General features: G+C 50.0%; 1 protein-coding gene across 2 annotated transcripts; it reads right to left on the bottom strand.

The window, feature by feature from the left end:
- Positions 1-20,170: 20,170 nt before the first annotated feature.
- LOC122378840 (uncharacterized protein K02A2.6-like) lies at positions 20,171-24,815 on the bottom strand. Of its 2 annotated transcripts, XM_043360376.1 has the most exons (3): positions 23,033-23,501; positions 22,536-22,685; positions 20,171-21,901 (listed from the first exon to the last, which is right to left on the bottom strand). In XM_043360376.1, exons 1-3 carry the CDS (start codon positions 23,355-23,357, stop codon positions 20,364-20,366), a joined length of 2,013 nt encoding a protein of 670 aa, XP_043216311.1. In that variant the 5' UTR covers positions 23,358-23,501; the 3' UTR covers positions 20,171-20,363. The 2 variants fall into 2 exon arrangements, with proteins under 2 accessions (XP_043216311.1, XP_043216310.1); XM_043360375.1 differs by lacking the exons at positions 22,536-22,685; positions 23,033-23,501 and adding an exon at positions 23,906-24,815.
- Positions 24,816-25,312: the final 497 nt, after the last annotated feature.

Genomic DNA, 25,312 nt, shown 5'->3' with positions numbered 1-25,312 from the left:
TAATTTCTCCATGCATGTTGACAACTTGTGTGGTAGGTGGCTATGTCATTCATCCGAAAACGGGCGTGTCTCCATTAACGTTAGATTCCATGGACTAAAGTTAATGGGGATGAAAATACTGATGCCCGGGGATGAAAATGCTCACGTAAGAACATCCGCATTATTAGCTTCCGACTGAGAATTTCTGACAAGCAATAGCGACAGTGCCGAATACGTAGGTGGGACGATTGCCTCGGCCAGCAATTCGCTTTGGAGCTTATGCTTCCCCACATTGATGCTTAAACAATTAACATACGAAAATCCTTACATATCTGATACATCCCTAGGTTTCCATGCAGCGCTCGCCTTTGGCTCAGAAGTCCCTCACTTGCGATGCATGTTTTCCAGACAGGAACATGATACGCTCTGGTGCCGAGGACTGAGCCGTATTGCTGAAGCGGCTCGAGCACCTGCAGTCTCGTGGAAACGGGAACAGTTTCCATGCACCTTTCTCCACCCATTCGCGCTGCTAAACTCGAGGTATTTCCGTGTAGGTTGTGTGCTCGACTGCATGAGCAGAAACGGCGTGGGCTGCAAAGTTTAGGGGAATAAGCGGGAGGGCTGCTACTTAGTTTTATGGTAAGATGGTTGAACAGTCTAGCTGGAAATTCCACTTGAAGCACGATGAGAATAAACAAGTTACCTCTAAAAAGCGAAGGTTCGATTTCAGGAAGGTATCTGAAAGATTGCATCACAATCAAGCCAAGCATCTAGCACACTGACATAACGCGTACTTCATGCCTCTGCACAGTTAGCCCACGGCTGTGCCATATCAGACAATTACTATCGCGGGTATTCGAAACGATCTGTCCTTTAGAACTGTGTCATCTCAACTTATCGAAGTTGTTCTATCAGGAACACATCAACTATCATTATTTTAAATTAGGAATGTCACATGCGGAGCATGTATTGATTGAGGCGTAAATTCAGATTACCACAGTCAGATTCCCACTGTCAGATATGCGAGATAACTTAATGTCTCATTGAACATCACACCGTGATCGGTATGCTTTGGAGCTGACAGGCATTGCTTTGTAGTTTATTCCCTGCATAGAAGAAGGTGACGTATTCGAACAACACAATTCAACTGCCTCTAAAGGACGTGTGAACGGCTGCTAGACTCTTGATATATGAGTTCCCCAGCACACCTTGTCATTCATGAAAGGTGTGCGAAAATATCCCTGCAGTAGGGCATGACAAGTCAGTTTTGTGGAGGACACTGGCATCACTGACGTCACAGCACTGACGTCATTGGATTGGTATGACGTCAACTGTAGCCATTTTGTGACATTGGTGGGAAATTATAGCCGACACTGGTTCATTCGCACCATCAAACGCTCAGCTCGTGGGGACAATACTATTTTTAGTGTCACGTAATTGTGGTCATAAAGACGCATCCGTGACCATTCAACATGATTCAGGTTTTAAAGTTTTGTCTTTTTTTGTCTGATATTTTATGCCGTTTCTGATGATGTCTTATTGAGCAATTAGTTACAGTGACAGGCAAACATTCCTAAATAGTTATTTTTGAAGTATAAATAAAGGGTATAAATGGTATGTAATTCTGCACTTTTCCATTGACTGATAATGCCTTTCAATGCAATTATAAACTGATCATGAGAATGGCACATCTAGGCATGGGATAGCCACATTTCGATTACGAACATCATTGTCACATTAAAGGGAGCCGCTGCCATCCCCACTGCCATCCCAAGCCGTAGGTCTAGTGCGACGTTGTCTAAAAAACTAAACGGCTTAACATTATCATTTTAGGCCCGTAAGCGGCTTAGTGTAACGGCGCGTTATGCTGAGCAGGTCTGCGGATACGTGGGTGAGGTGTTTTACGGACACGCCAGATGCTAGCCGACTTCGCCGCGGCTATAGAAGGAAGACACTTACCGCAAAGCGCAGCCAACTGAGAACAGGAAGTCTTTTATTTAGAACATCCTGATAAAAATAAGTTTCCGGGTGAAACTTAGGCTGAAGCTTACTCGACTTATTCAGGTTTTGAGGTTATCAATCAGCAATGCTGCAGGTGGTGTGGCGATACGATAAAGCAGACTGGAACTGGATTCCATGTCGGTTACGAGTGTTTGCGAATGCAAGTGCACGTGCGGCTGCAAATGGGTGTGGGCTGACACTGTCCGCTCCCGACATCCTCTCCCCCAGGCCATCCGTCCGTCCGTCCGTCCGCCCGTCTGTTACCCCATCCGTCGATCCGTCCGTTCGTCCGTCCGTCCGTCCGTCCGTCCGTCCGTCCGTCCGTCCGTATATCGACGGTCGTCCGGTCATAGATATGCGGCCGGCCGCCCACTCGGCCATTTGAGGCGGCCATCGTGTAATCACTACCGCCTCGGCGCGGCCGCAACACGACCACTTTTTATGCTGAGAACGAATTAGCATTCCGACCAAATTACACACGGATGTACCAATTTAGTGGAGTGGCAACCGCAGCATTTAGTGGCTGTTGCCGGCGAACGGCGGCCGCCAGCGACCGCTGTTTACGATGAAAGGATTGTATGTTCGAGGCGTCATTGAAATTTCACTGCGATATAAAGTTATATGGGTTGTCGGTGAGGCGTGAACTCTCACGTCTGAAGTATGACGGGCCGACACGACAGCCGGCTGCGGCGGCGGCCGGGGGTCTCCCCGCGGCTGCCGAGGTGGGTGTGGTCCGCAGCAGTGGGCCTGGGCGCTGTCCGTGGCTTTTCCCGGCAGACAAAGTGTGAGAGGAACGATATCCTCTACTGTGGTGCTGACAAGTAACTATCTTCATGATTAACTATCAAAACTCTCAAAAGTTGCGTGTGATCGTGACTTTTCCATTTCTATAATTATCCAGTATCCACCCATCCCACCGCTCTAACTAGCCCTATTCTCTTCGTCACATCTGACCCAACAGTCGGTTGATGTCCAAATTCGCATGAGCATTTAGCGGGGGCGGGCAGTGAGAAGACCCTGTCCAGTGTCCACTGCCTGGGGACTCTGCCGAAGGCCAGACGCGGCCACCGCGCGGTCAGTTCTCGGTTTTCCACCCACTCCCTCCCTCCGTCTGCCTCGGGTCGTCATCAAACCATTCGCTCCCCACCGTCTACGCTGCACGTGATTACCAGATAATCTAGGGTTGTGCCTCTGATTGCCCTTTGCACAGACGTGCTCCCCTTCCCTCGACTGCTCCGTAAGACGTTTCAGCTATTCAATTCTTGCACCTCGGTCATCATCCTACCTTCTTGCATCATTCGCACATCCTTTATGGTGGTAACTGATGCCCTCGCCCCTATGTCGTTCGTCCCCTCCTCACTGCTACCTGGAAGGCCACCACCTGAGGAAGCGAGGACTTCTTTGGTATTCCTCCCACGCCACCTCCCTCCTCCCTCCCTCCCTCCCTCCCTCCACTCCCCCGGGCGCGCTGACCACCAGACACTAGATTTACCCTCCCCGCCACCTCTGCACACCCATCGCCCCCACCGCCGCCCCCGCCGCCGCCCCCGCCATCGCCCCACCGCTATACCCAGAAGCGGGTTCGCGCCGACCAATCACCTCTGGTTGGTATTCGGCGGTGAGCTCGGCTGCCAAGTAAATATCACAGTCATAACTAATCTGGTTAGTCGTAAATGCGGCGGCAGCATGCAATAATGGCGGTGAACGGCCGGTGGCTGCAGTTATCCGCCGTAAAAATAGTCCACCTCTGGCTGCAGTAATGCTAATGATTGGCTACCAGTGGCCGGCGGCTGGCGCCGTGTTATTGCCCTGGCTGTGCGCGGGAGGAGAGGGTTCAGAGAGCCACCCCCACACCAAGGTCGGAGCGGCGCCCTGTCCGCAGGTCACCTCTGTTACGGGTTATAGAGACGAGCTGCCGCCCCAGAGTCAGTGCAGGGGATGGAGGCTGGGATGGCTGAGCGGGCCGTGAACGGTGTCAGGGATGGCCCGTCTCCGGGGATTTATATCAGCTGGTGCAGCAGAACACCACAGGGGGTGGGACGGGGTGATGGGCTGGGCAATTACCGGACAGATTCTATAGTGTATGTATAAAGGCGAGGCAACGGGGGCTGTTGATTATTATACATAAACTCAGTGTGGCATACACGTGCTTGGAATAGTAACTGTCCGATTCAGCGGAGTCAGGAGATTTTTCTGAACCGTTTGTAGCCTGAGGCTAATCAATCAACCCCTGGGGGACTGCCGAATTTACATATATGTATGCAGTACCAGAAGGTAATGCACAATGAAATGCACACCGCCGAAGGTATGCACTTACATACTGTTTAGTACGAAAAGCTGTCTTAAGAAGTTAATTGTATAAGGGCAAGGAAGGTTTCCAGCGTTCGTAATTGTGGAAAGAATGATGCCTCGTATCAGACGCCCAGGCGGAAAAGAGGTGACCCGAACGTCTGCAAAGCGTTTCACTTAGCGAGAAGATTGGACAATTACCATTCAACAGTAATGTGACAGTGGCAGCATCCCCTCCCTGTTTTCGCCCCAATACCGCTGCCCCTGTTCTGTCCCTATCCCATGTATCGCAGTTCCTCCATACCTACCCCATACCACTGGTCCCGTAGAAAGCTCGCCGGGAGATTCACCGGCGCGGCGCTGCGGGCAGTTTCAATTGGCCGTTCTCTATATCAGCGCGGTGCCGTCGTTTGTCTGTCGTCCATTACGGCGATAGCATCGCGCGCATCGGGATTGCCATTACACCTGTCTCTGCGATCGCATCAAGCGGCGGCATTACACTCGACCGTAATGGATTGCATAAATTGCACTTCCTCCCGCGCCGCCGCGCCGCCGCCGCCGCTGCGCCGTAGTCGTCGCCAGGAGTTTGCGATAATGTTGCGCACATTATAATCCGCCGTCGTCATTAACGAACGTTAAGGTGGCAGCGGCGGGCCATTACACGCACAACCACCCCGGGTGCGACTGGTATTCTCACGATTGGAAGGGACGGCGACCGCACCGCGGCGGCGGCTGCTGGTCTGAAGTTCGGACCGTGGTCCAGCGATGGTCCGGTGATGGTCCACCTTTGGTCCAGGCTGACAGACGATGGTCCGGTCCCTGTTCCCGGACCGGACGCCGCCAGACCATCGGAGTGGCTGACGGGGGCGGCTATCGCAGGTTACGGCGACCACTGACCGCCATTTGGCCGGCCGATTTTCGCCGAGCCAGGTGTCTTAAAACGGCCGATCGGGCAGCGTTCCCGCGCATACTAACCACCGACCGTCGCGTGTCGAGGTGCAGTGTGCGGCCCCATCGGCTGGGATTGGTCGAACCGGCACGCCTGCGCACTCGGCGAGTAATTGAACAGGAATGTGCGCCGGCCAGACGGCGAGAGGTCGAACCGAGCGCAGCGCGGCGGCTGAATCCCGCAAATTGCAGCGCTGATGGGCCAATGTGCTGAATCGTGAATTCCTGGCCCGTCGCTCGCTGGTTAGGCCTGCAAGCGGTGCGTGTAGGTGATCACAGTTAGTTTGTACTCGGATTGTTGAACGGTTGCATCACGTGTGAGCCCGTGTGGGTGGGGAAAGTGGAAACCTGCACGTGCGACTTGCGAGTGTGTGCGGGCGATTACATTGTACGTGTAAGCCCGTGTGGGCGATCGCACATCACGTGTATAGATGAATGCGACAACTTCAAGTGGAATTGGACTGCATATCAAACTGCGATCAAAGAGTGATGGTCACAGACATCGTCAAAAAGTGCCAATTGGACAAAGGATTGATGTGATGATCACGAAGCACCGTGGTCCGTGATCTTCTAGTCTCGTATTGAGAAATAACCGTATGCTCACTATCTTTAAAAGTCTAAACTTGGCCGAAAATGAATGAATGAAATGAATTTCATTCATTTTCGGCCAAGTTTAGACTTTTAAAGATAGTGAGCATACGGTTATTTCTCAATACTAACTATTCAATCATGCTGCTCATTTTAGTACTTCGCCACCTCATGACAATCTTCTAGTCTCTTATAAATTGTATGGCGCAAGCAGCAAACCTAGCAAACCGCTACTTGTCGCATTAAATAGTTGTTTGCCAACACGTGTGTCATACTTACCAGTGCCTTAGAATTTATAGTTCTCGTTGCCAATGTTGACATTTACAGCATAACCCAATATTTATTGTGTGAAATCTGTAGCCACCGACATACCAAGGCTAAAACAAGACCGGTATCAAATAACCGCTTCCTCCTCTAGCCGCTAAAATTCTTGTGTATGCGAGGTGAAAACGACCACCAATAAAATTGGAAGTGCACCCGTTTAATTATTTCCGAGCGTCGGCTACTCTTTGTGTCCCGGCAGTGGTGATGACCCTGGAATTAATGGCCCAGAAAGGGCGATTATCTGTGTGCCGATGGGACAATTCGTGTCGTGATGACCCCCACGGACAAAATTCGGCTGAGAAGGCTCCCCACTGGCCCGGCATAGAGGCGGTTATGCATCCGAATATATCAAACTGATGGGGTTCATTCTGTTTTTCACATGACAACATGCGCTGGCGGTGACTGGACCGGGATGGTCTATTTTCGCGTGATGTCGAGACGCTGATGTCGATGCACTCCAAACCACACTTGCTACAATGAATGGGATGGTTGAAAGGGTAATATGAGATCCTATGAAAGGTCTGAAAGCTGTGGATTTCCGTAAATGTGCTTTCCTTCAATTTTGAGGCGACAGCGTTTAAAGAACACGGCGTAATTATTATAGCAGCTACTAACAACGCTAAGTGGCGTGCTGTCGCATATCAGCGTAAATCTTTTGCACCATTTCATTATTTTTATTACGCCATTCCATCTCTTTACGAGTTACTTCAGCGCTGGCGTGAATGGGCCTGAGAAAACGCGTATGATAGCCGGGCCCATTGAGAAGCGGAATCGCCAGCGCTGCCAAGTACACCAACCGCCTCATTACGCCCGCTCAGTGGTGTCTAACCACCTGCCTGCGCTCACATAACCGACAGGAATATGGCAGCACTGGGCGTCAGCCGCTCGGCTGCCAGACTTTTCACACCGGCAAACATTTCACTAAATTATGGCACTATTGCGCTCGACCGCATACATATTCGTAAATTGGTTTCGCAATTTATCCTGACAGTTGTGATGTGCGGCGAGGGCCAGTGCATGTCTAATTGGACGCTACAGAAAGGAGTTACCTACTCGCCGGCAGACTGGGCGCCACGACGCCGCCATTCTACTGGTGACGGAGGATGGACAGTCTTCGATACGGGGATGTTTCGTCAGTAAGTGCTGTGGTCGGTAGTTTTTTTCAAAATGCAGCCAGGAAACAGACGTTTTGAGGTTGGGCTGGCTCAACCATTTTTAGAAGGTCTGTTTGACTGTGCCTTTGAAAAATTGAAACACACATGACATGCATGACGTGATGCTTGCACGAATATAAACATTATGCATAGATAGGTCTACTTACACAAGCATCGTGAATAAAACCAAATGCATGAGCGATTTTAAGACGGATTCCTGCCACTCAAAAGCCGTGACGAAGATACGAGCTTTCGTTAGATCATGCACTTCCCTGTTTCCCTTCCTTAAAAGGAAAGAAAAATGTGAATAGTTCACTGCAAACACGTTTGATGCGAGTTTAAACGCTAACATTCCGGCGTATTTCCCCATGTGTGGGAGCTGACCAATTATTAAGCCCTTGCTGGAAACACGATTCTTTAGGTCTTAGTATGGAGAATCTAGAAATATTTCGTTGTTGAGTCACCAGAACCCTCGTTCTGACAGCCAGGAAAACCATATCGTGATTTCGATGGCTGAGATTGCTCATACGCTCGATCATGTCTCTCGCTCGGCTGCACAATTCATTTTTGACGACATTGGGCATCATGCTGAAACTGAGCGACGTTCTGTCGGATCCCCGTATGTATTTGTATATTTGAGGGTGAGGCTCGGGACAAAGGAGAGCAGACGGGATGGAGAGGCGGACACCGTTCTTTGTAATAAGAACTGATGGGACTGTCCAGTGCCCACCCAGTCACCCAAACGGCCACTCTGGATGGATATGCTGATTTCGGCTTAGCTCTCCATCGGCTGCCTGAGGTGTGCATCGGGAGAAGGGGGAGTGACCGAGGATGCGAATGATGATGGTTGATGAAGATGGTCTTGAGGATAGCGAGGATGGATGAAGTAGATAGGTACTACGAGGGACTACGGGGTAGGTAGGAACACGAGGGAGGAAGTGGTTATTTCAAAAATTGTTATAAATAGCCAATCCTGGTAATTATACTTGCCTGTCGGCATGTTTGATTAATTAATCATTTGTGAACCAAGTGAAATGCTGAAAATACCGTTCACGTAAAATTGCATTTACATTTCCTACATTCGTATCTATGCATATTGGTACAGTGTATGTCATTCCTAAGTGTCATGAAAAGAACAATGACACGTTATAGCCCTAACAGTTCATTTTGCCAGCAGCTCAGCACACATTGGCTGAACCTACCCGGTTGTGACTGAGTGCCACCGGGGCTCGCTGTGTTCCACCGTGGCCCCGCTATGGAACTGTTCCCTGATTGGTGGACCACCCCGGCCCCAATCACTGCTGGTCCACTCCATTGGCTCCACTGGGGAGCCCCGTCCCCTTCCCTGTCCCCGTCTGCCGCCATCCCCTGGCTGTGTGGATAGAAGGCGGCAGGGGCGGCCGGCGCTCCCTCGCCCCCTCTCCGGTCCCGGCCGTCTCTGTTTCCCGCCCTGTCAGCGCACAATCGGCGCTTATTGGCCGGCCTGGGAATCGGACCGAATTCCACCGCGGACGGCCGCATCGCGCGCTTTTGGCCGCGCGCCCGCGCCGTTTTGGCGCGTGGGTAAATCGGCCCGCCGGCCGTCGCGCGCATTGTGCCCCCGCCGAGCGGCGGCGCGCGAGACAGAGGCGCGTTCACACGACACGACCTGATGCGGCGGCCACCGGCGGCAGCACCCCGGCAGCACCTGCCGGCCACAAAGCGGCCTCTGGGAGCCATCCGAGGTCACGGCGCCGGCCGAGGGGGCGGCCACCCTCCTCCACGCCGCCGGCGGGGGCGCATTCAGCGACACCCGGGAACTTCATCGATATCGCGCAGCGCGTCGGCTCACCAGAATGGGCTTCCGCCGCGGATAATCCTCAAATATTTGGGCGCGCGGGAGAGCCCGCTGCCGGGATGCTTTGTGTGCACCCCTCGGGGTCCGGAGGCTCCCACAGGTGCCGGGGAGGGGAGGAGGAGAGGGTGGGTCATCAATAACGGGCTCGGCGGGCCCAGTCGCCACTACCGGACACAGTGCGTCTGTCTTAATCGGCGCTTATTTTGGGACATTAGTGAGGTGAGATATCCATCACAATGCGGGAAGCAATGGAAAGACGCTGCTTTGCACAGAGCCGACAGAGGAGTGATGTAGTGTATGAAAGCCTCCATGTGACCTGAGCTTCCGGGGAATGACAGGATAAGAGGGTCTTCCGGGTGCGAGGAATGCGATGATATATGTTTGCAGGCCCGCTTACCTCCGGGAGCGATATTTAGTTAAAATCGTTTGCATGAAAAGAGCGATATTTAAATAGAAACAAACTGGTAAGTGGGTGCTTAGATGGTTGAAACTCAATTGGACCGCCTTTGGCTTATTGGTTCATTAGTTTATAAGGTATCAATATTTTTATTTTTGTCACTTTTCTTGTTGTACCTATCTGCCTTGCATGTTTACGTATTCTGAGTCATGACCCTATGCGTCATTTTCAAATTAAAACACGAGATGTGAGCATCATGTTCTTAATGTGTCCAGCAAGCCAGTTCACAACTGCCAACAGCTGATCTGCCGCAACACAACAGCCACAGCAGCCATACTCATTACTCAACTTCAAAATCCGATACAGTCACCATGAAATCCGTATATAAAACCGGTGCGAGCGACTTTAGCGAGTGTCATTTGAGCGAACGTCATTTGAGCGAACCATTTTCAGCGACTGGCAACTTAGCGAATATCAAATTGAGCAATTATCAAATATAGCGATTATCAATTTAAGCGAAAGCTGTGTTTCAGCGACGTCTTTTTCGTCGACTACAATTTGAGCGACTGTCATTTCAGCGAAACACTTCATCGTCCCGCAACGGTGTATTTTTTCTTTTTTCTTTTGCGAGCGTTCGAGTTTATTATTGGTCCTTGGCATTCCTTCCATCGTTTTATCTCTCACGTTCCACATTTCCAGATCAAAGTTGCAGAATGAGGCCAGATATTTTTGTGGTTTCTAACAGGGTATATTGAATTAGGGGGTAGGACCAAGTTTAGTAGGCATGATCTCAGCAATTAACTTGTTTTGTAAGTCGCTTTTCATTATCACAATATAATTTTTGATATCTTGCAGTTTGTATATTTCGATTTTACGAAAAATAATAAGGCAGCAAATATAAATATCGCAAAAAAATCATCTTAGTTGGAAACATCCATTCTAGTATGCAAAATTCAGTATAAAGGCCAATATGGTGACAATCTAGTTTCCTCCAAAGGCTGAGTACCTGATATCAACACGAGTTGTTTACTGTTTTGTCTCACGTTGCTAGGTGGTTGCTAGGGAGCTAAAGATACTCTCTTCCGCAATCATTTTTGCTTATTTTTCCTCATTTTATCGACATGCAGGGGTGTCGTTTTCCGAAAATGATTGGTAGTGCCCAAAGGCGGCGGCTGGCCATATATGACGGGGCTTACAAGGTAGGGTACCCCCAAATCTGCCTTTCTCATCGGATTTCGGCCACTTATTTTTCGCCCTGGTCATTGACAAGACTAACCGAAATCTAAAAAAAAAACACAAAAAAAAACTTTGGAAATCTGGGTCCACACCGGACGCCATGCACAAAACGTGCAGTTATATAGGCAATAGTGTCGGAGGAATGCACGCCATTCTGAAAGAGGCCCACATCGACTTAAAAGGACGGCTGTGCTGAAAGGGGACAGGAACAGCTTTGAGGGCCCAAGCCGACTAAAAAAGACGGCTGCGGGGCCAGGAACGGTTTTGAAGACCCACGCCAATTGAAGGGTTCGACAACTAACGAGGACTCATCTCATCTCATCTCATCTGTATTTCACATATGTGCAACATATATAGGCATGACGAACGTCCTGGGATTGGTGCACAGCCCAAATGTCTGGGCTATGTCTAGGCACCTCTCCCGGTCAGCCGAACCAAGCCACCGCCGACAACAGCGCCGCCCCGCACGACCCTACCCGACAAAAAGCGCAGTTCCAGCGGCCGCCGCCAGGGAGCCCGCGAAATGCCGCCCCGCCAAAACCGAGCAATCGCTGATTAGAGTCGCCCTGTTTCTATTAAGAAAGACTGGAAGGAGGCAGCGACAGCTGCCTGTTGGCTTTCTGTTAGAAATGAGCCTGTTAAAAGTATGTCTACTTTCGTAGAATCGGTCATATTTATAAACTCAGGAAACACTGTGACTACGTTTTGAATAAGTTTAATTCTGGAGGTGGCGAATATTTGGCAAAACAAGATGAAATGCCTTGACCCCTCATTTTTATAGCCACATCTGCACTGAGGAGACTGTGTCAGTCCAATCCTGAAGAGGTGAGCATTGAGTTCGGATGTTTTTAGTCTAACCCTTGTATTTAACTTATTACCCAATTTGGTACCAAGAAAATAGTAATGAGGAGGTTTTTGAACACCGTAGTGTTTGGTGACTGCCTTCCCAAAGGACTTAAGGTTAGGCTGATTTTGTGTCTCAGCACTGAGCGAATTCCATTTGGATATGGAGTCAGGGAAAAAGGAATTCCGGAAGGATGACAGGCGGCAGTGATGTGTTGTGATGTTGTCTGCGTTTCGCAACACTCTTCGTGTGTCCTGGTTGCGTGTGGAGAGTGCGATGTGATTGAGAAATTGTGGCGTGGCGATGTGTTCGCTGTTAATCTTGTAGAATTCTGAGAGTTTGTGTACTGTACGTCTTGTTTTCAACGTTTCCCACCCAACGTCGCGCAGCAGGTCGTTCGTCGGCGACCTTCTATGAGCACATGTCACAAGTCTGGCGATTTTGAGCTGCACTCGCTCTAGTCGCATAGCGTCAGTCACAGTAATATTCGAGTCATACACCACATCGCAATAATCGAATATAGGTCGCAAATAAATTTTGTAAATCAAGTTCAGAGTGTTTCGCGGAAGATAGTCAGCTACGGCATAGAGTGGACCAAGTGACTTATTAATTTTACAAATTACATCATTGATATGCTTATGGAAGCGTAAATCTGTTGAAAAAATAACTCCCAGGTGCTTATGGCTTTCCTGTATTGAGACAGGTTCCCCGTCAAATAACAGTTTAGGAGGCTGACTTGGTAATTTATTAGAAAACGTCTGCTGCACGGTCTTTTGCGCGTTAAAGGTAATCCCCCACGTTCTACCGAATTGTACAATTGCGTCTAGATCTGTTTGGAGCTGCACCTTTGCTTCTTGCGAGCTGTGTCTGTGTGCTAGGAAAATTGCGGTGTCATCCGCAAATAAAAGCGTAGGACTGGTGGTGACTGCCTCAATGTCGTTCAGATACATTAAGGCAAGCAAAGGCCCCAACACGGACCCTTGTGGGCAGCCCGCTGTAATTTTCTGCGGCGCTGAAATTTCGTTTCCGACAGCGACACTTTGCTTCCTGTCTGTAAGGTACGATCCTAGCCATTCAAGGGCCTTCCCTGTAACTCCAAAAAAATGTTCACATTTAAAAAGCAGCCCTTTGTGTGGTATGCGATCAAAGTATTTGGCTACATCAAGATATATGATTGTAAAAGCACGATTACTATTCAATGCTTCATACAGTTTATGGGTTAGATAGACCAACTGCAGCTGGGTGCTGTGCGTCGGACGGTAGCCACTCTGCGTTTCTGATAAAAGCCTGTTGTCGGTAAGATGCTGGTAAATACGCTTAAAAACAAGGCGCTCGAAAATTTTTGATAGACAGGGCAACAAACTGATAGGCCTGTAATTGGTTGGGTGAGATGCAGAACCCTTTCTTTTAAAAATAGCTGTAACTCTGGCCTCCTTCCAGCTAGAAGGAAATCTTCCCTCCGACAATGACTTGTTAAAAAGGGCGGCAAGAGGTTCATAAATTAAAATAGCTACTAACTTAATTATCTTGTTGGGTAGATTATCGGGTCCACAAGATTTGTTAACATTTAACGAATTAAGCGCGTTCAGAACTTCCTGCTCGGTAACCAAGATGTCGCCCAATTCGGGAATAACTGACTCAGGGGGAGGAGGGAGCTCCGCTGGTCTTTCTGAAGTTGATTGCTTGGCAAAATGGGAATTTAGTACGTCCGCCTTTTCTTTGTCTCCTGTAGCTAGTTCACCATCGGGTTTTACGAGCGGTGGTATCTGAGATGTTTTGCGTTTTCCAATCATTTGTTTCAGAATCGCGTGATATCTGCGCGGATTTTGTTTTTCGGCTACTAATCTTTGCGACTGTTGAATTAAATACGACTTTTTGAGCCGTTTGTTAAGATCTGAGGTAGCATTCCTCTGCTGTCGCCATCTCTCCCAATCACTCGGCGAATCAGTGCGTTTGGCTATCCGAAATAACCTTTCTCGTTTCCGAATGAAACGTTTTAGTGTTGGTGTCATCCAAGATTTATCTGCATCCCTAACAGTAATTCGGCGCTTTTGAATCGCTTTAGAAGCTGCAGCTAGTATTGTTTCCGTAAAATCATTTGTTGCCCTGTCCAAGTCTTGATCTAAAATAACATCCCAGTTGACTCCAATGAGGAGATTAATGAGTAGCGCATGATCCATATTAGCATAGTCCCATACCACATGGGTGGTCCTCGTGTCAGCCTTTGTGGTTTCTATGTCAAGTGTAACGTAAACCGGCATGTGGTCAATGTTAGAGAAAGGTGACAAAGTGCCGCTCTGCATGACACTCTGAACGTCTGACACCGCAATTTGGTCTCTTAAATTGAAACAGTTGAAGGACTGGAAACACAACGATAGTTAAAAAGACCTGCTTGCCAAAATAAAAGGATGACAGTACGAGGGGCGTTCAGAAAGCTACGGGCCCGACCATGAAGGAGCAGAGAGATACAGCATCGACTCATTAGACCAAAAAGTTCATTTATTCAAATAAACACCGTTAAGACAAACACATTTCGCGCAGCGCTTCGCGAGAGCCCTCAAGGCCTCCATAACCAAGTGGGTTTTGGACCCATCCTGCACGTCCAAGACGGCTGATTTCGTCTCCCTGCTGTTAGCGAGGTTGCCGCTGCTAATTTTCTTATGTTGGGGAAGAGGTGGCAACCACTAACCAGAGTGTGCAAGGTTCGGAGAGAAAAAAGTGGATGCGACAACAACTCGAAGCTCATCGCTTCACTGTTCGTCATCCCGCCCATGTACGCAGGTGCGTGGTCGCGGATCAGGTGCACACTTTACGTCAGCTTCCCTATAGCCTCTCCTCGATGTTTATCGAATGGACGCACATCATCAATTGTGTGCCCCTGTTTTGGAAAGGTGACGAGCGGAGGGGGGTCGCATCGACCCCTCCCCCTGCCAGGCCGTGTTATGAAAAATGCCCAGGGCGAGGGTTAACGCTTGGTGCCTTTTCTGCACTAACTACTATGAAACGAATCACTGCTCTCTTCTGGGCGTCGCCCATCCTATCCGAAATGGCGAACTATGCTACGAATAGAAGCCCGAATCAATCACAGAAGAGAATTAATGGCCACTTACTTAATTTGCGTAAGTGGACATCCCAATAACACATCATTTAACACACCGCCTTGCAGGCCAAAATTCCAACTCCTTCATTGTTCGGCCCGAAACTTTTTGAACGCCCCTCGTAGTTACGAGCTTCAGTTTTCGGGGTCTGATGCGGTAAAGACCTGGCGTTGAACCCTGGGGAATCAGGCTGCATCACCCACTCAAATCAATATACCTATGGCCTATTCTGGAGCATCGCGGCACCCTCCGAAGTTGGTGTAGGGCCTCCAGCGGCTGGTGTGGAGACGGATCGGGGTCTATTAGGGGCGGTCGCGTGGTATGCGGGACTCAGAGGCAGTTATGGACCTCTATAACCAATTGCGTTTTCGAGCCTCTTAAAATCCATTAAGGACCGGAGTCCTAGACACGTGAAACCTCATTGTCAGCTACATGCACCTACTGTGGCTAGAACCTTATTTATGTACTTGCATATGTGCTTATTTAATATTTGCTTATCTGTTTATTTTGATTTTTTATCAACTGCTAAGTGACAAAAGATTGGTAGGGCTCAGCGAACATTGGTAGGGCCCAAATAAACATTGGTAAGGCTCGGGCCCTACCAGGCCTATACAAAACGACGCCCCTGACTATTGTGAAACTTGGTAGGTAGGTAGGTAGGTAGGTAGGTACCACATAACTTGAAATTACTTGACGTAATGACATGATGTGGGAAGTGAAAATGATACCTAGGTATTGATGGAAATTTATGGACTTAGGTACGCTACAAGAAGATTGAATTGGTCAACCAATTCAAATTCAATCTACTTGTGGAGTAAGTCAATAGATTTTCATCAATAGTTACCACTTACCATTGAAGTTACTTGCTATCATGTTGATTTTATACATAAGAACCTCATTCATTTTATTTGTATGACATGTTTGAATGCAATTTTCTCAATAAGTGAAGAAAAATGTTGGTAGTGCTCAACAACACATTGGTAGTGCTCAGCTGAACATTGGTAGTGCTCGGGCACTCCCAGGCCTATACAAAACGACGCCCCTGTCGACATGTTGCTGTTTCCGATGCCTAATTTTTGCTGATAAGATAGCAGTTTTCTCAAAATGTGTATTTAAGTGCCAAAGTATGAACACAGCTCTGCAATTCTGCTCAAATATCTGCACAATCCTGACATCCCGAAAAATTGTTGGTGGTGATGGTGATCGAACCCGTCGATGAAAAGTAAGTCAATATTCAAAGGCTTCAAAACATTATTTTTTGTTGTTCTATGAAATAGCAATGCAAAGACCGATGATAGTGTCAGTGTTGAGCTTTCCAATGAAGCATCGCAATTAGTCGTTTGGTAATTAGCACCGAAGAAGTCTTCCATCAAGCATTAGAATTCTCCCATTATCTTGCTGTAGAACAGGGTTACTTTCAGTCTCTTGGGAACACGATTTGCCGGTCTCAGACCGGAAAACACTTCAAAAAGCGGCAATAGACAATGAAATTTCCAACCAGATAGCATCTCGGGTTTTTATATTTCTTGTCTAGAATTTTCATAAATCAACCGTAAAAATGGCCAATTTCGTCAGATTTCGAATTTTTGCCATTGGGTCCAATGTAAAACATGGTTTCTTTCAGTCTCTTGGGAACACGATTTGCGAACCTCAGATTGAAAAACACTTCAAAAGGCGCAGATAGAACACGATTTAATCTACAAGATAGCATCTCGCTTTTTTCCGTGTCTGGCCATGTTTCTTCATAAACCCGTCTCAAATATAGTCCATTTAACACTAAAGTCTATGGACTTAGTAGAATTTTCATATCCGACTAAATTTGGGCTACCATCTCTGTTGACCGGGGGTGGTTTCTAAGCTTAAAAGAAAATTTTTAATTTGCCGCGCGCAGCTTGAAGCATGACACATACCAAGCGGGTATTCCAAGGGCAAGAATTTCCGAAAAGTAGCATATAATTGACTTCCATCGCGTTCGGTTTCGCTGTAACTGTGTTCGCTCAATTGGTCCCCCATTGACCTCCATATATTCGCTCAATCTAGTTTCGCTGATTCTGGTCCTCGCTTAAATTGATAATCGCTGTGATTGAATTCGCCGACTTGACAATCGCTGAAACAGTCAATCACTTAAATTGATAATCGCTGAAAAGGCTTCGCTCAAATGTCTTTCGCTGAAATGACGCTCGCTCAGGTGTCGCAGAACCATATAAAACAGATATATCTAGCGATGTGTATTTACGTTGCTCAAGGCCACCCGGCAGTGCCAGAATAGCTCGGTGGCTGAGCGGACGACCGTAAATCATCAATGGGAGTGTCCCCACTCAGCACAGCCGTAGATGCTCATTAGTGAGCCCGCACTGCCTCTAGGTGCAGGTGCACTGACGGCCGAGAAATCAGTGCATGTGGCTGGAACTCAGTAAACGTAATTGAAGCACTAGTGTTCTTCAGTGTGCACTGACAGCCGAGACACCAGTATGTGATACGTAAGAGCTTGCACGGAAAGCGTTCAAGCAAGAGGTTCGCCTACTACTGTCCCATCTCGCTACTGCTAAGCATTAGCCTGCGCAGTAATAAGTGGCGGGCATGAAGGGCGTAACGGAGGTGGAACGGTGATATATTTCATAGTCATATCCACCTATTCGCCACTAAATCATACGAGTACCTATCAGCACATGCAAGCGAGGGCTCAAAGCATTGTTCCAGTGTTCTTAAACTGTGCTTTTTTGGTGAGTTTATTGACAAAGGATGGCCTCAAGCAAGCTGATATTTTATGAGTCAGCTTATGCTGTCCGTATGGATAGAGTAAATAGATTGATGGATCAGTTGTATGAGTCACCTCTCCCTAAATTCGTCTTTGCTGTACCGTCAAGCTAGCCTAGCTGCCGGTCACACGGGTTCCATACAGCTACTGTGCATAAGTCAACTCCACTACACATCCGGGAAGGCTCAGAATGTGGGATGTCGGCGGCGGTGGCGGCGGGGGCGGTGGCGGGGGCGGGGGCGGTCGGGACGGATTGCTGACAGACAGAGGGGAGGGTCAGTCACGACCACGATACCCGCCAGGAACCGGACGCACTGTCGACGACTCGAAGAAGCCCTCCCGACGCTTGGCATGCACGTCGTTACATTAGTTTTTAATTTTTAATGTAAAGGCATGACAGGAGGATTCAAAGAGAAATACATTCATCTTAGCCGCGCATGCAATGCATGGTAAGAAATGCCAGTCGTGAAAGACGCGGCGACGAAAACGATGACCTAATCATTATCTTGCATTTATAATGGCAGGATAAGGATATAGGAGATTTTAAGATGCAGCATCGGTAAACATAATGTTTCTTATGCCACCATGAGTGTTGTCATGTGGGCAATGAAAGTTACTAGGGTCACATTTTAAATCACTGTTCAGAAATTTACTGACTTATCAGCTGATCGTGAGTTGATAACCTGAGTTGACTCACTCCTAGCTCACTCCTCATTCCTCAACCAAGGATAGCAGCTGCATTCAGCTGGCGACTTTAGTCCAGAACTTTTTTTTTAACAGCCGTTATTTTATTGTAAACGACTAGCAACTTTCCATTCACTGATCAATCATGGCGTCTTTGCCTAGACGCGAGATACGCAGTCTCAAAACAAAGTTGAAACAAAGTCCATCTCGAAGGACACTAAGGGCACAACCCTGGAGTCCCGGCAGCCGTCCATTTACCTCGAGAACTTACTCAGTCGAGAACTTACTCAGGTCAGATGAGTCGCAGTCAGCTGATCGTGAGTCGGACGAGTCATCGGGCCATTTATACACCGCTAACACACTGTCCAATGCTCTGAGGCCTGAGCACCTAACAACTGCTTAGTCATCCGAGGATCTAGGCTGTAAAGGCACCTAGACAGTGTAAGTACGAGCATACTCGCATCACTCCGCCGATTAGCCCTTTACATCTAATGCAGCTATAGGAACGGTCGTGTACTCATATCGAAACGCTCCCCATTGTTCCATGAGTAGGCGCCACATATTAACCCTCGCATGTGTGCGGCGTTTGCCAGCTTCTAATGTGTAGGGGGGGGGGGGGGTCGGTTGGACCCCCCCCCCCTTGCCGTTTGGCCCCTGATCGAGCTAGAGCTTCGCGGAAAAAACGAGCGTGTTGCCCGTGACGAGAGGAAGCCGATGATACCCAATTTTAAGGTCCTAGGTCATTGGTTGACCTTCCAGGTCAGGTCAATGACCCAAAGTCGGGAAAATCGGGACCTGTTAGAAAGTCGTAAAGTGTGGCTGCTAAGGGGTTTTTCGGGGTGCTGATCACGAATATCGTGTTAGTTTTGATCACAGATGATGTCTTGAAGCATTTAGACCAGGTCGGGTCAGGTCAGGTCAGGTCAACCAGTAGGCGTCGTGACGGGTATTCGTAGTACGTGTCAACCGCCTCTCACAGCTTCGTAACATGTTACGAAGTCACCAAAACTACTTCGTAAATGTTCAAATGGTTGCTAAATTCGAATTCAGCTCCAAAAACTAGCCTAGAAACATGTAAAACTCGAAAAAGTGACCCGAGGTCACCCGAGGTCACCAAAGGTCAATGACCTGACCTGACCTTCAGGTGACCTTGACACACACGGGAGTAACATCAAATCACATGTTTGAACGTTTGAAACCACGAAAAGCTTGCAAACACGCGGCTAGTGCGAGCCGACATACGCGAAATCGCGATTCCGGCCAAACATGGTCTCGGAAAAGAGGTCACAGGTTAAAGGTCATTTGGGTCAGGGTCATGAAATTTTTAGGGTAGGTGTAAAATTGATCAATGCGAGGGTACTGAAAGTTTCGTCGCGATCGGCCGCTTTTTACGCGAGTTATTCGCGAAAAACCATGGGGGGGGGTCCATCCGACCCCCCCCCCCTACACATGCGAGGGTTAAATGCTACTGGTTGGGATTTATAATGTCGATTTGTCACTACCCATGCAGCTCTCACCGCCACCGAAATAGCAACGACAATAAATCATGTCCATAATGCGGGGAGGAATGCGCTTTCGCTCCATTAGCCTGTCGTCAGCGACTACAACGAGCTGTTGAACACTGCTGTACCGAGCAGCCCAGCGCCCGGCCGCTGGAAAATCGGCCATGGCAAGATGTTCACCACGGTTTGTTGAGCGATGTTGACGGAAGCTGTTGAAGGCCGGTACAACGCTGTTGTGAAAGCAGGAGTGCGGGAGTGATTATGGTCGTTTCGTCCTGTTGCAAACTTGTTTATTTGTAAACTTGACCAGTGGGATTTACATGGCAACACAACAGACTTGTTGTATTTCGTGCAAGCTACTAGGCAAATCAATTCAAAGCGATACTGAGTCGATGTGAAATAACAAACTGGTTTGACTTAACAGGGGTAGGTTATGCGCATATATGAAATAACGTTATACATTTCCGCATAGTTTCTGTTATAGCGTGAACTAAGCTCGGCACCACAGCACCACACTCCTCCGATCACCGGTCAGAACTGTATTCTCACTCGATCAGCTGACCCGACTCAACCCACACCGCACAGCTGAGCGCCCCCGGCTATAGGTCAAGCGAGCGCAAGCCCGCTCTCAGGGACGACGGATAGGGCGGCCAGTGGCGCACCCAGGCACGCCAGCCAAGAGGCTGTGTGACACTCTACCACATTCCTCCCCCCTAGTTAACAACTATTTTCTCGGTCTCAGGTTATAGCGCGGTACCTGCGGCGCTGACACAGGCTCGCGACACTCAACACTCTCGCCTCGCGACAATTGGACGTCACACTTCAATCGCGAGTTGAGCTCACCCCGTCCCTCCAACCCACGAGCCGGCCGCCCCACTGGGGAGGGAGACGAAGGCCTCTCCCGTTCCGGACATTCCGCTGGCGGTGGCGGAAGCGGCGTGGGAGTCGGCGGTGAAGGCGTCGGCGGTGAAGGCGTCGCCTGCGACGTTGGAGTTGTCGGCAGCGACGTCAGAGGCGTTTGGGGAGGCCGCGGCGCCGCCGTCCAGTCCGTCGGCTGTCGGACGGCCTGGTTCCCGGCGACCGCTCTCGGGACCACCTGGTCCAGATGGCGCTGGAGGACTCGTCCGTCGTCCAGCCGGACCGTGAGCTTGAGTCCCGAGATGTTGATGCAGTGTCCGGGTAGCCAGCGTGTTGTCCTGCCGACGCCGGCCAGTCCCGACACCTGTGAAACGAGGACAGACATTCCTGGTAGTATGGTGCGCCGCTGTGCCTGTCTATCATACCGCTCCTTCATTTTCCACTGCGAGCTGACAACACGATCCTGCAGACTGGGAAGCATACAGTCGAGACGAGTTCTCATGCGCCGCCCGGTCATTAGCTCTGCTGGCGTCACTCCGGTAGTGCTGTGGGGAGATGAACGGTAGGTGAACAGCACCCTTGCCAGCTTGGTGTGCAGCGTTCCATTCCCCTGTTTCCTCAGACCCTGCTTTACCGTCTGCACTGCCCGCTCAGCCAGACCGTTGCTTTTTGGAGACAACGGCGCAGTGCGCAGGTGTGTGATACCATTCTGAGTACAGAATGACTGGAACGCTGGTGCCACGAAACACTGAGCATTGTCTGATACCAAGAACTTGGGAATTCCCCAGTATGCAAACGTTTTCCGCAGCTCCTCCATAGTAACCTCGGTTGTTGCCCTAGTTGTTACATGTACGTCAATCCACTTGGTATATGCATCCACTACAATGAGCAGCATTTTCCCCTCCACTGGGCCACAGTAGTCAATGTGCACCCGCTCATATGGCCGGGACGGGAGGGACCACGGACTCAGTGGCGTGACGGGCGCTTGGTGGCGGTATTGTTGACAGGTCACACACGCCTTAACCATCTGGGTTATGTCAAAATCTAGGTTTGGCCACCACACGTACATTCTGGCAAACCCCTTGGTATGGCTCTCTCCCATATGACCGTCGTGCAACATCTGTAGCACCCTCTCCCGCAACTTGACTGGAATGACGACTCGAGCTCCCCACAAGAGACATCCGTTCTGGATGCTGAGCTCACCTTGCTTCGTGCGATATGCACTTAACTCCGGTGACTCGCCGCTCTTGTCCTCAGGCCAGCCGTCTCGGGTGTACTGCAGCACTCTGCTGAGGGTGGCGTCACGTTCAGTCGCCAGTCGAACCACAGCGGCGGTCACTGGCGAAGCGTCCATCATCTCCACCAGGTGCAGAGTCTCGCCGGGCTCTGGCAAGTCTCCAGCAGCTGTCGGAAGAGGCAAACGGCTGAGACCATCGCAATGTCCCTGTCTCGATCCTGGTACATACTCTAGCTTGTACTGATAGCCCGACAACAGCATTGCCCATCGAGTCACTCGCGGTGAAGCCATCATGGACAGCGGCTTGTTCTCCCCCAGAATGCCCAGGAGGGGCTTATGATCGGTCCGGATAACAAATTTCCGACCTGCCAACCAATGATGAAAGCGGCGGACCCCCAGAATCACCGCCAATCCTTCCCGGTCCGTCTGTGAATATCGTTTCTGCGTGTCTGTGAGCGATTTCGAGTAGAAGGCTACCGGCCTCTCTCCCAGGCGCTTGTCAACCACGCTCAAGACACACCCAACCCCGTAGGGAGAGGCATCACAAGACAGCACGATCGGTGCCGTCTCGTCAAAATGAGCCAGCACCTGCGTAGACTGCAGCAGGCTCTTCCCCGCCAGCCACGCGCTCTTCTGATCGGGTCCCCACTGCCAGGGCTCCCCCTTTTTGAGCAGCCGGTACAGTGGTGCCAGCACGGTGGACAGATTTCTCACAAACTTGGCATAATAATTGATCAACCCTAGCCAGGCCTGAAGCTCCTTCAAGTTTTTCGGAGCGGGTGCGTTTTTGATAGCACTGACCTTGTCGTCGGTCGGACTCACGCCGTCCGCGCTGATGCGGTGTCCCAGGTAGGTGATAGATGAGACTCCAAACTTGCACTTCTTCTTTTGCAGGCGCAGGTTGGCCGCCACCAGCCGCTGTAGCACCAACTCCAGCGAGTTCTGGTGGTCCTGTGGGGTTTTTCCAGCGATCATGACATCATCCAGGAACACTCCCACCCCTGGTATTCCAGCCAAGAGAGTTTCCATATAACGTTGAAAGATGGCCGGAGCACTCGCGTACCCATATCCCAGTCTGGTTGGCACCAACAAGCCCTTGTGTGTGTTTATGGCCAAATATTTGCGACTCTTCTCCTCTAATGGCAGATGGTTGTACGCATTTTTCAAATCTATCTGACTGTACACTGTCGCACCTTGCAGTTTACTGAACATCTCGTCTACTTTTGGCAGAGGATACTTTTCTAACGGCGTGACCTTGTTTACTGTGAGACGATAGTCTGCTGCGATTCTGATCTCACCTGAGGCCTTCTGGCAGGTCACGATGGGCGTCGCCCAGTCGTTCCACTTGACCGGCACCAACAAACCTTCCTTGATCTGCCGCTCCAACTCGGCGTCCACCTTCTCCCGGTAGGCGAGTGGCACCGACCGAGGCTTGTAGAAGATGGGCTTTACGGCTGGATCCACTGGAATGTTGAGCTCTACATCCCTCGCACAGCCCAGATCGTCCTTGAATAGCTCGGAGTATTTTTCGAGCAGTGTTCCCATGGCTGGACTCAGAGTCATCGCAAAAATATTGTGCCAGTCCAACTTGATCTCTCCCAACCAGTTACGGCCTAGTAACATCGGACCGTTACTCTCCACCACAGTCAATGGCAATCGATGACTGACACCCTGATACAGCACGTTTACCCACGCCTCACCTCGGACTGAGAGCTTCTCACCGGAGAACGTGCGAAGCAGACGGCTGCTCGGCTGCAGCAACCTGTCTCCGTCCGGCCAGAGCTCCTTGAAGCGGCGGTATGTGCAGACGGAGACGGCGGCGCCGGTGTCCAGCTCCATCTGCACCGACTGACCGTTGATGCTGACGTCGACCTTGATTGGAGGCTTCACCAGACTCGGCCGCTCCTCTGCACATGTGAACAGATCGCTAACCAGAGCGTCAACCTCACCAGTCTCTACTTCCATCTCCAGTCCACCCTCGGCACCCTCCTGTGACTCAGACTCGGGTAACATCCCCACACTGTTCACCGTGCCAGCTCGGTGGGCGGCACTGGTGTGTCCATAACGAAAACATTGAAAGCATTTCTTTCGGCGAAAATAACAGTCCTCTTCTGCATGCCGGTTACTCAAACACCTCCAGCACTTATCTTTCCCGCCCTCCAAGGCCTTACTTGTGTGATGTGTCATGCCAGCCTGCTGAGCTGGGCCCCTTGGAGCTCGCTGCTGTGTCGCTGGCCCCGCTGCGGTCGGCCGGCTCCGCTGCTGTGACCGAATCTGCTGCACCTCTTGTCGAGGCGGATCGGCCGCCTCCGCTCCCGACAGCTCCTGCAGATTCCGACCGGCTGTCTCCATGGCTACCGCCATCTCTGTCGCTTTCTTCAGAGACAACTCGGGTTCTGACAACAGCCTGGACTGGATCAGGTCAGACTTCACACCACATACGAGTCGGTCACGAATCATCTCTTCTAGAAATGTACCGAACTGACAATCACCAGCGAACTGTCTGAGACGAGCGATATACGTTTGTATCGATTCTCCTGGTAGACGGTAGCATGAAAAAAATCGAAACCGTGCGACCGTTACCGACGGCTTGGGGTGATAATGGGTCGTTAGTTTCTCCACAATCAGCTGATACGTTGAACTCGCCGGTTTAACAGGGGATAGTAGCGATCGTACGATACCGTATGCCTTGGATCCGATGTTGCAGAGCAGAGTCGAACGTTTCTTGGCCTCATCTGTGATGTCATTTGCCACAAAATACTCTTCCATACGTTCGACATATTCTTCCCAGTTCTCTTCCTCCACATTAAATGGCTCTACTCTGCCCACCGGCATTTCAATTTCTTCTGTTCAAATACCTTGTCGCCAATGTTATAGCGTGAACTAAGCTCGGCACCACAGCACCACACTCCTCCGATCACCGGTCAGAACTGTATTCTCACTCGATCAGCTGACCCGACTCAACCCACACCGCACAGCTGAGCGCCCCCGGCTATAGGTCAAGCGAGCGCAAGCCCGCTCTCAGGGACGACGGATAGGGCGGCCAGTGGCGCACCCAGGCACGCCAGCCAAGAGGCTGTGTGACACTCTACCACAGTTTCTATTCGAGCCAAAGAGAATTTGTATTAATGAAAATGCACTGCATCGCTCAACCTGTATATCGAATAAAACTCACTAGTCACTTCAAAAGAAATATGCCAAAGTTAAATCATTAAAGTAGTTGAGTGCCAACCCAGAACACTGCGGAACTGATTATTCCACATCAGCATATGATCGGCCCAAGGCCAGCTGCCGGTTCGGGGTACGCCGGGACGGTCGGGCAGCCGTGCTCGTGTCTGGGGCACCGCACGAGACGGCGGATAATCGGCTCGAAATAAGCTGCACTCCAGTCGGCGTGTTTCGGTGCAGGTTTCTGGAACGTCGACGAGCGTTCTAGGTCGCCAATCGGCCGGTCGATGTCCGTGAAACAATCCGTGGGCACCAGGAAAACGACAAACTGAAATAAAGCTCCGCATGGTTCCGTGATGCTATTTTTACTCCAGTTTTTCGTGGTCCAGTATCTTGCATGGGTGTGACAC

The sequence above is a fragment of the Amphibalanus amphitrite genome, unplaced genomic scaffold, assembly GCF_019059575.1.
Source record: "Amphibalanus amphitrite isolate SeventyFive unplaced genomic scaffold, NRLGWU_Aamphi_draft 000066F_arrow, whole genome shotgun sequence".
Taxonomy (NCBI): Eukaryota; Metazoa; Arthropoda; class Thecostraca; order Balanomorpha; family Balanidae; genus Amphibalanus; species Amphibalanus amphitrite.
This window is presented reverse-complemented; position numbering and strand designations above follow the sequence as displayed.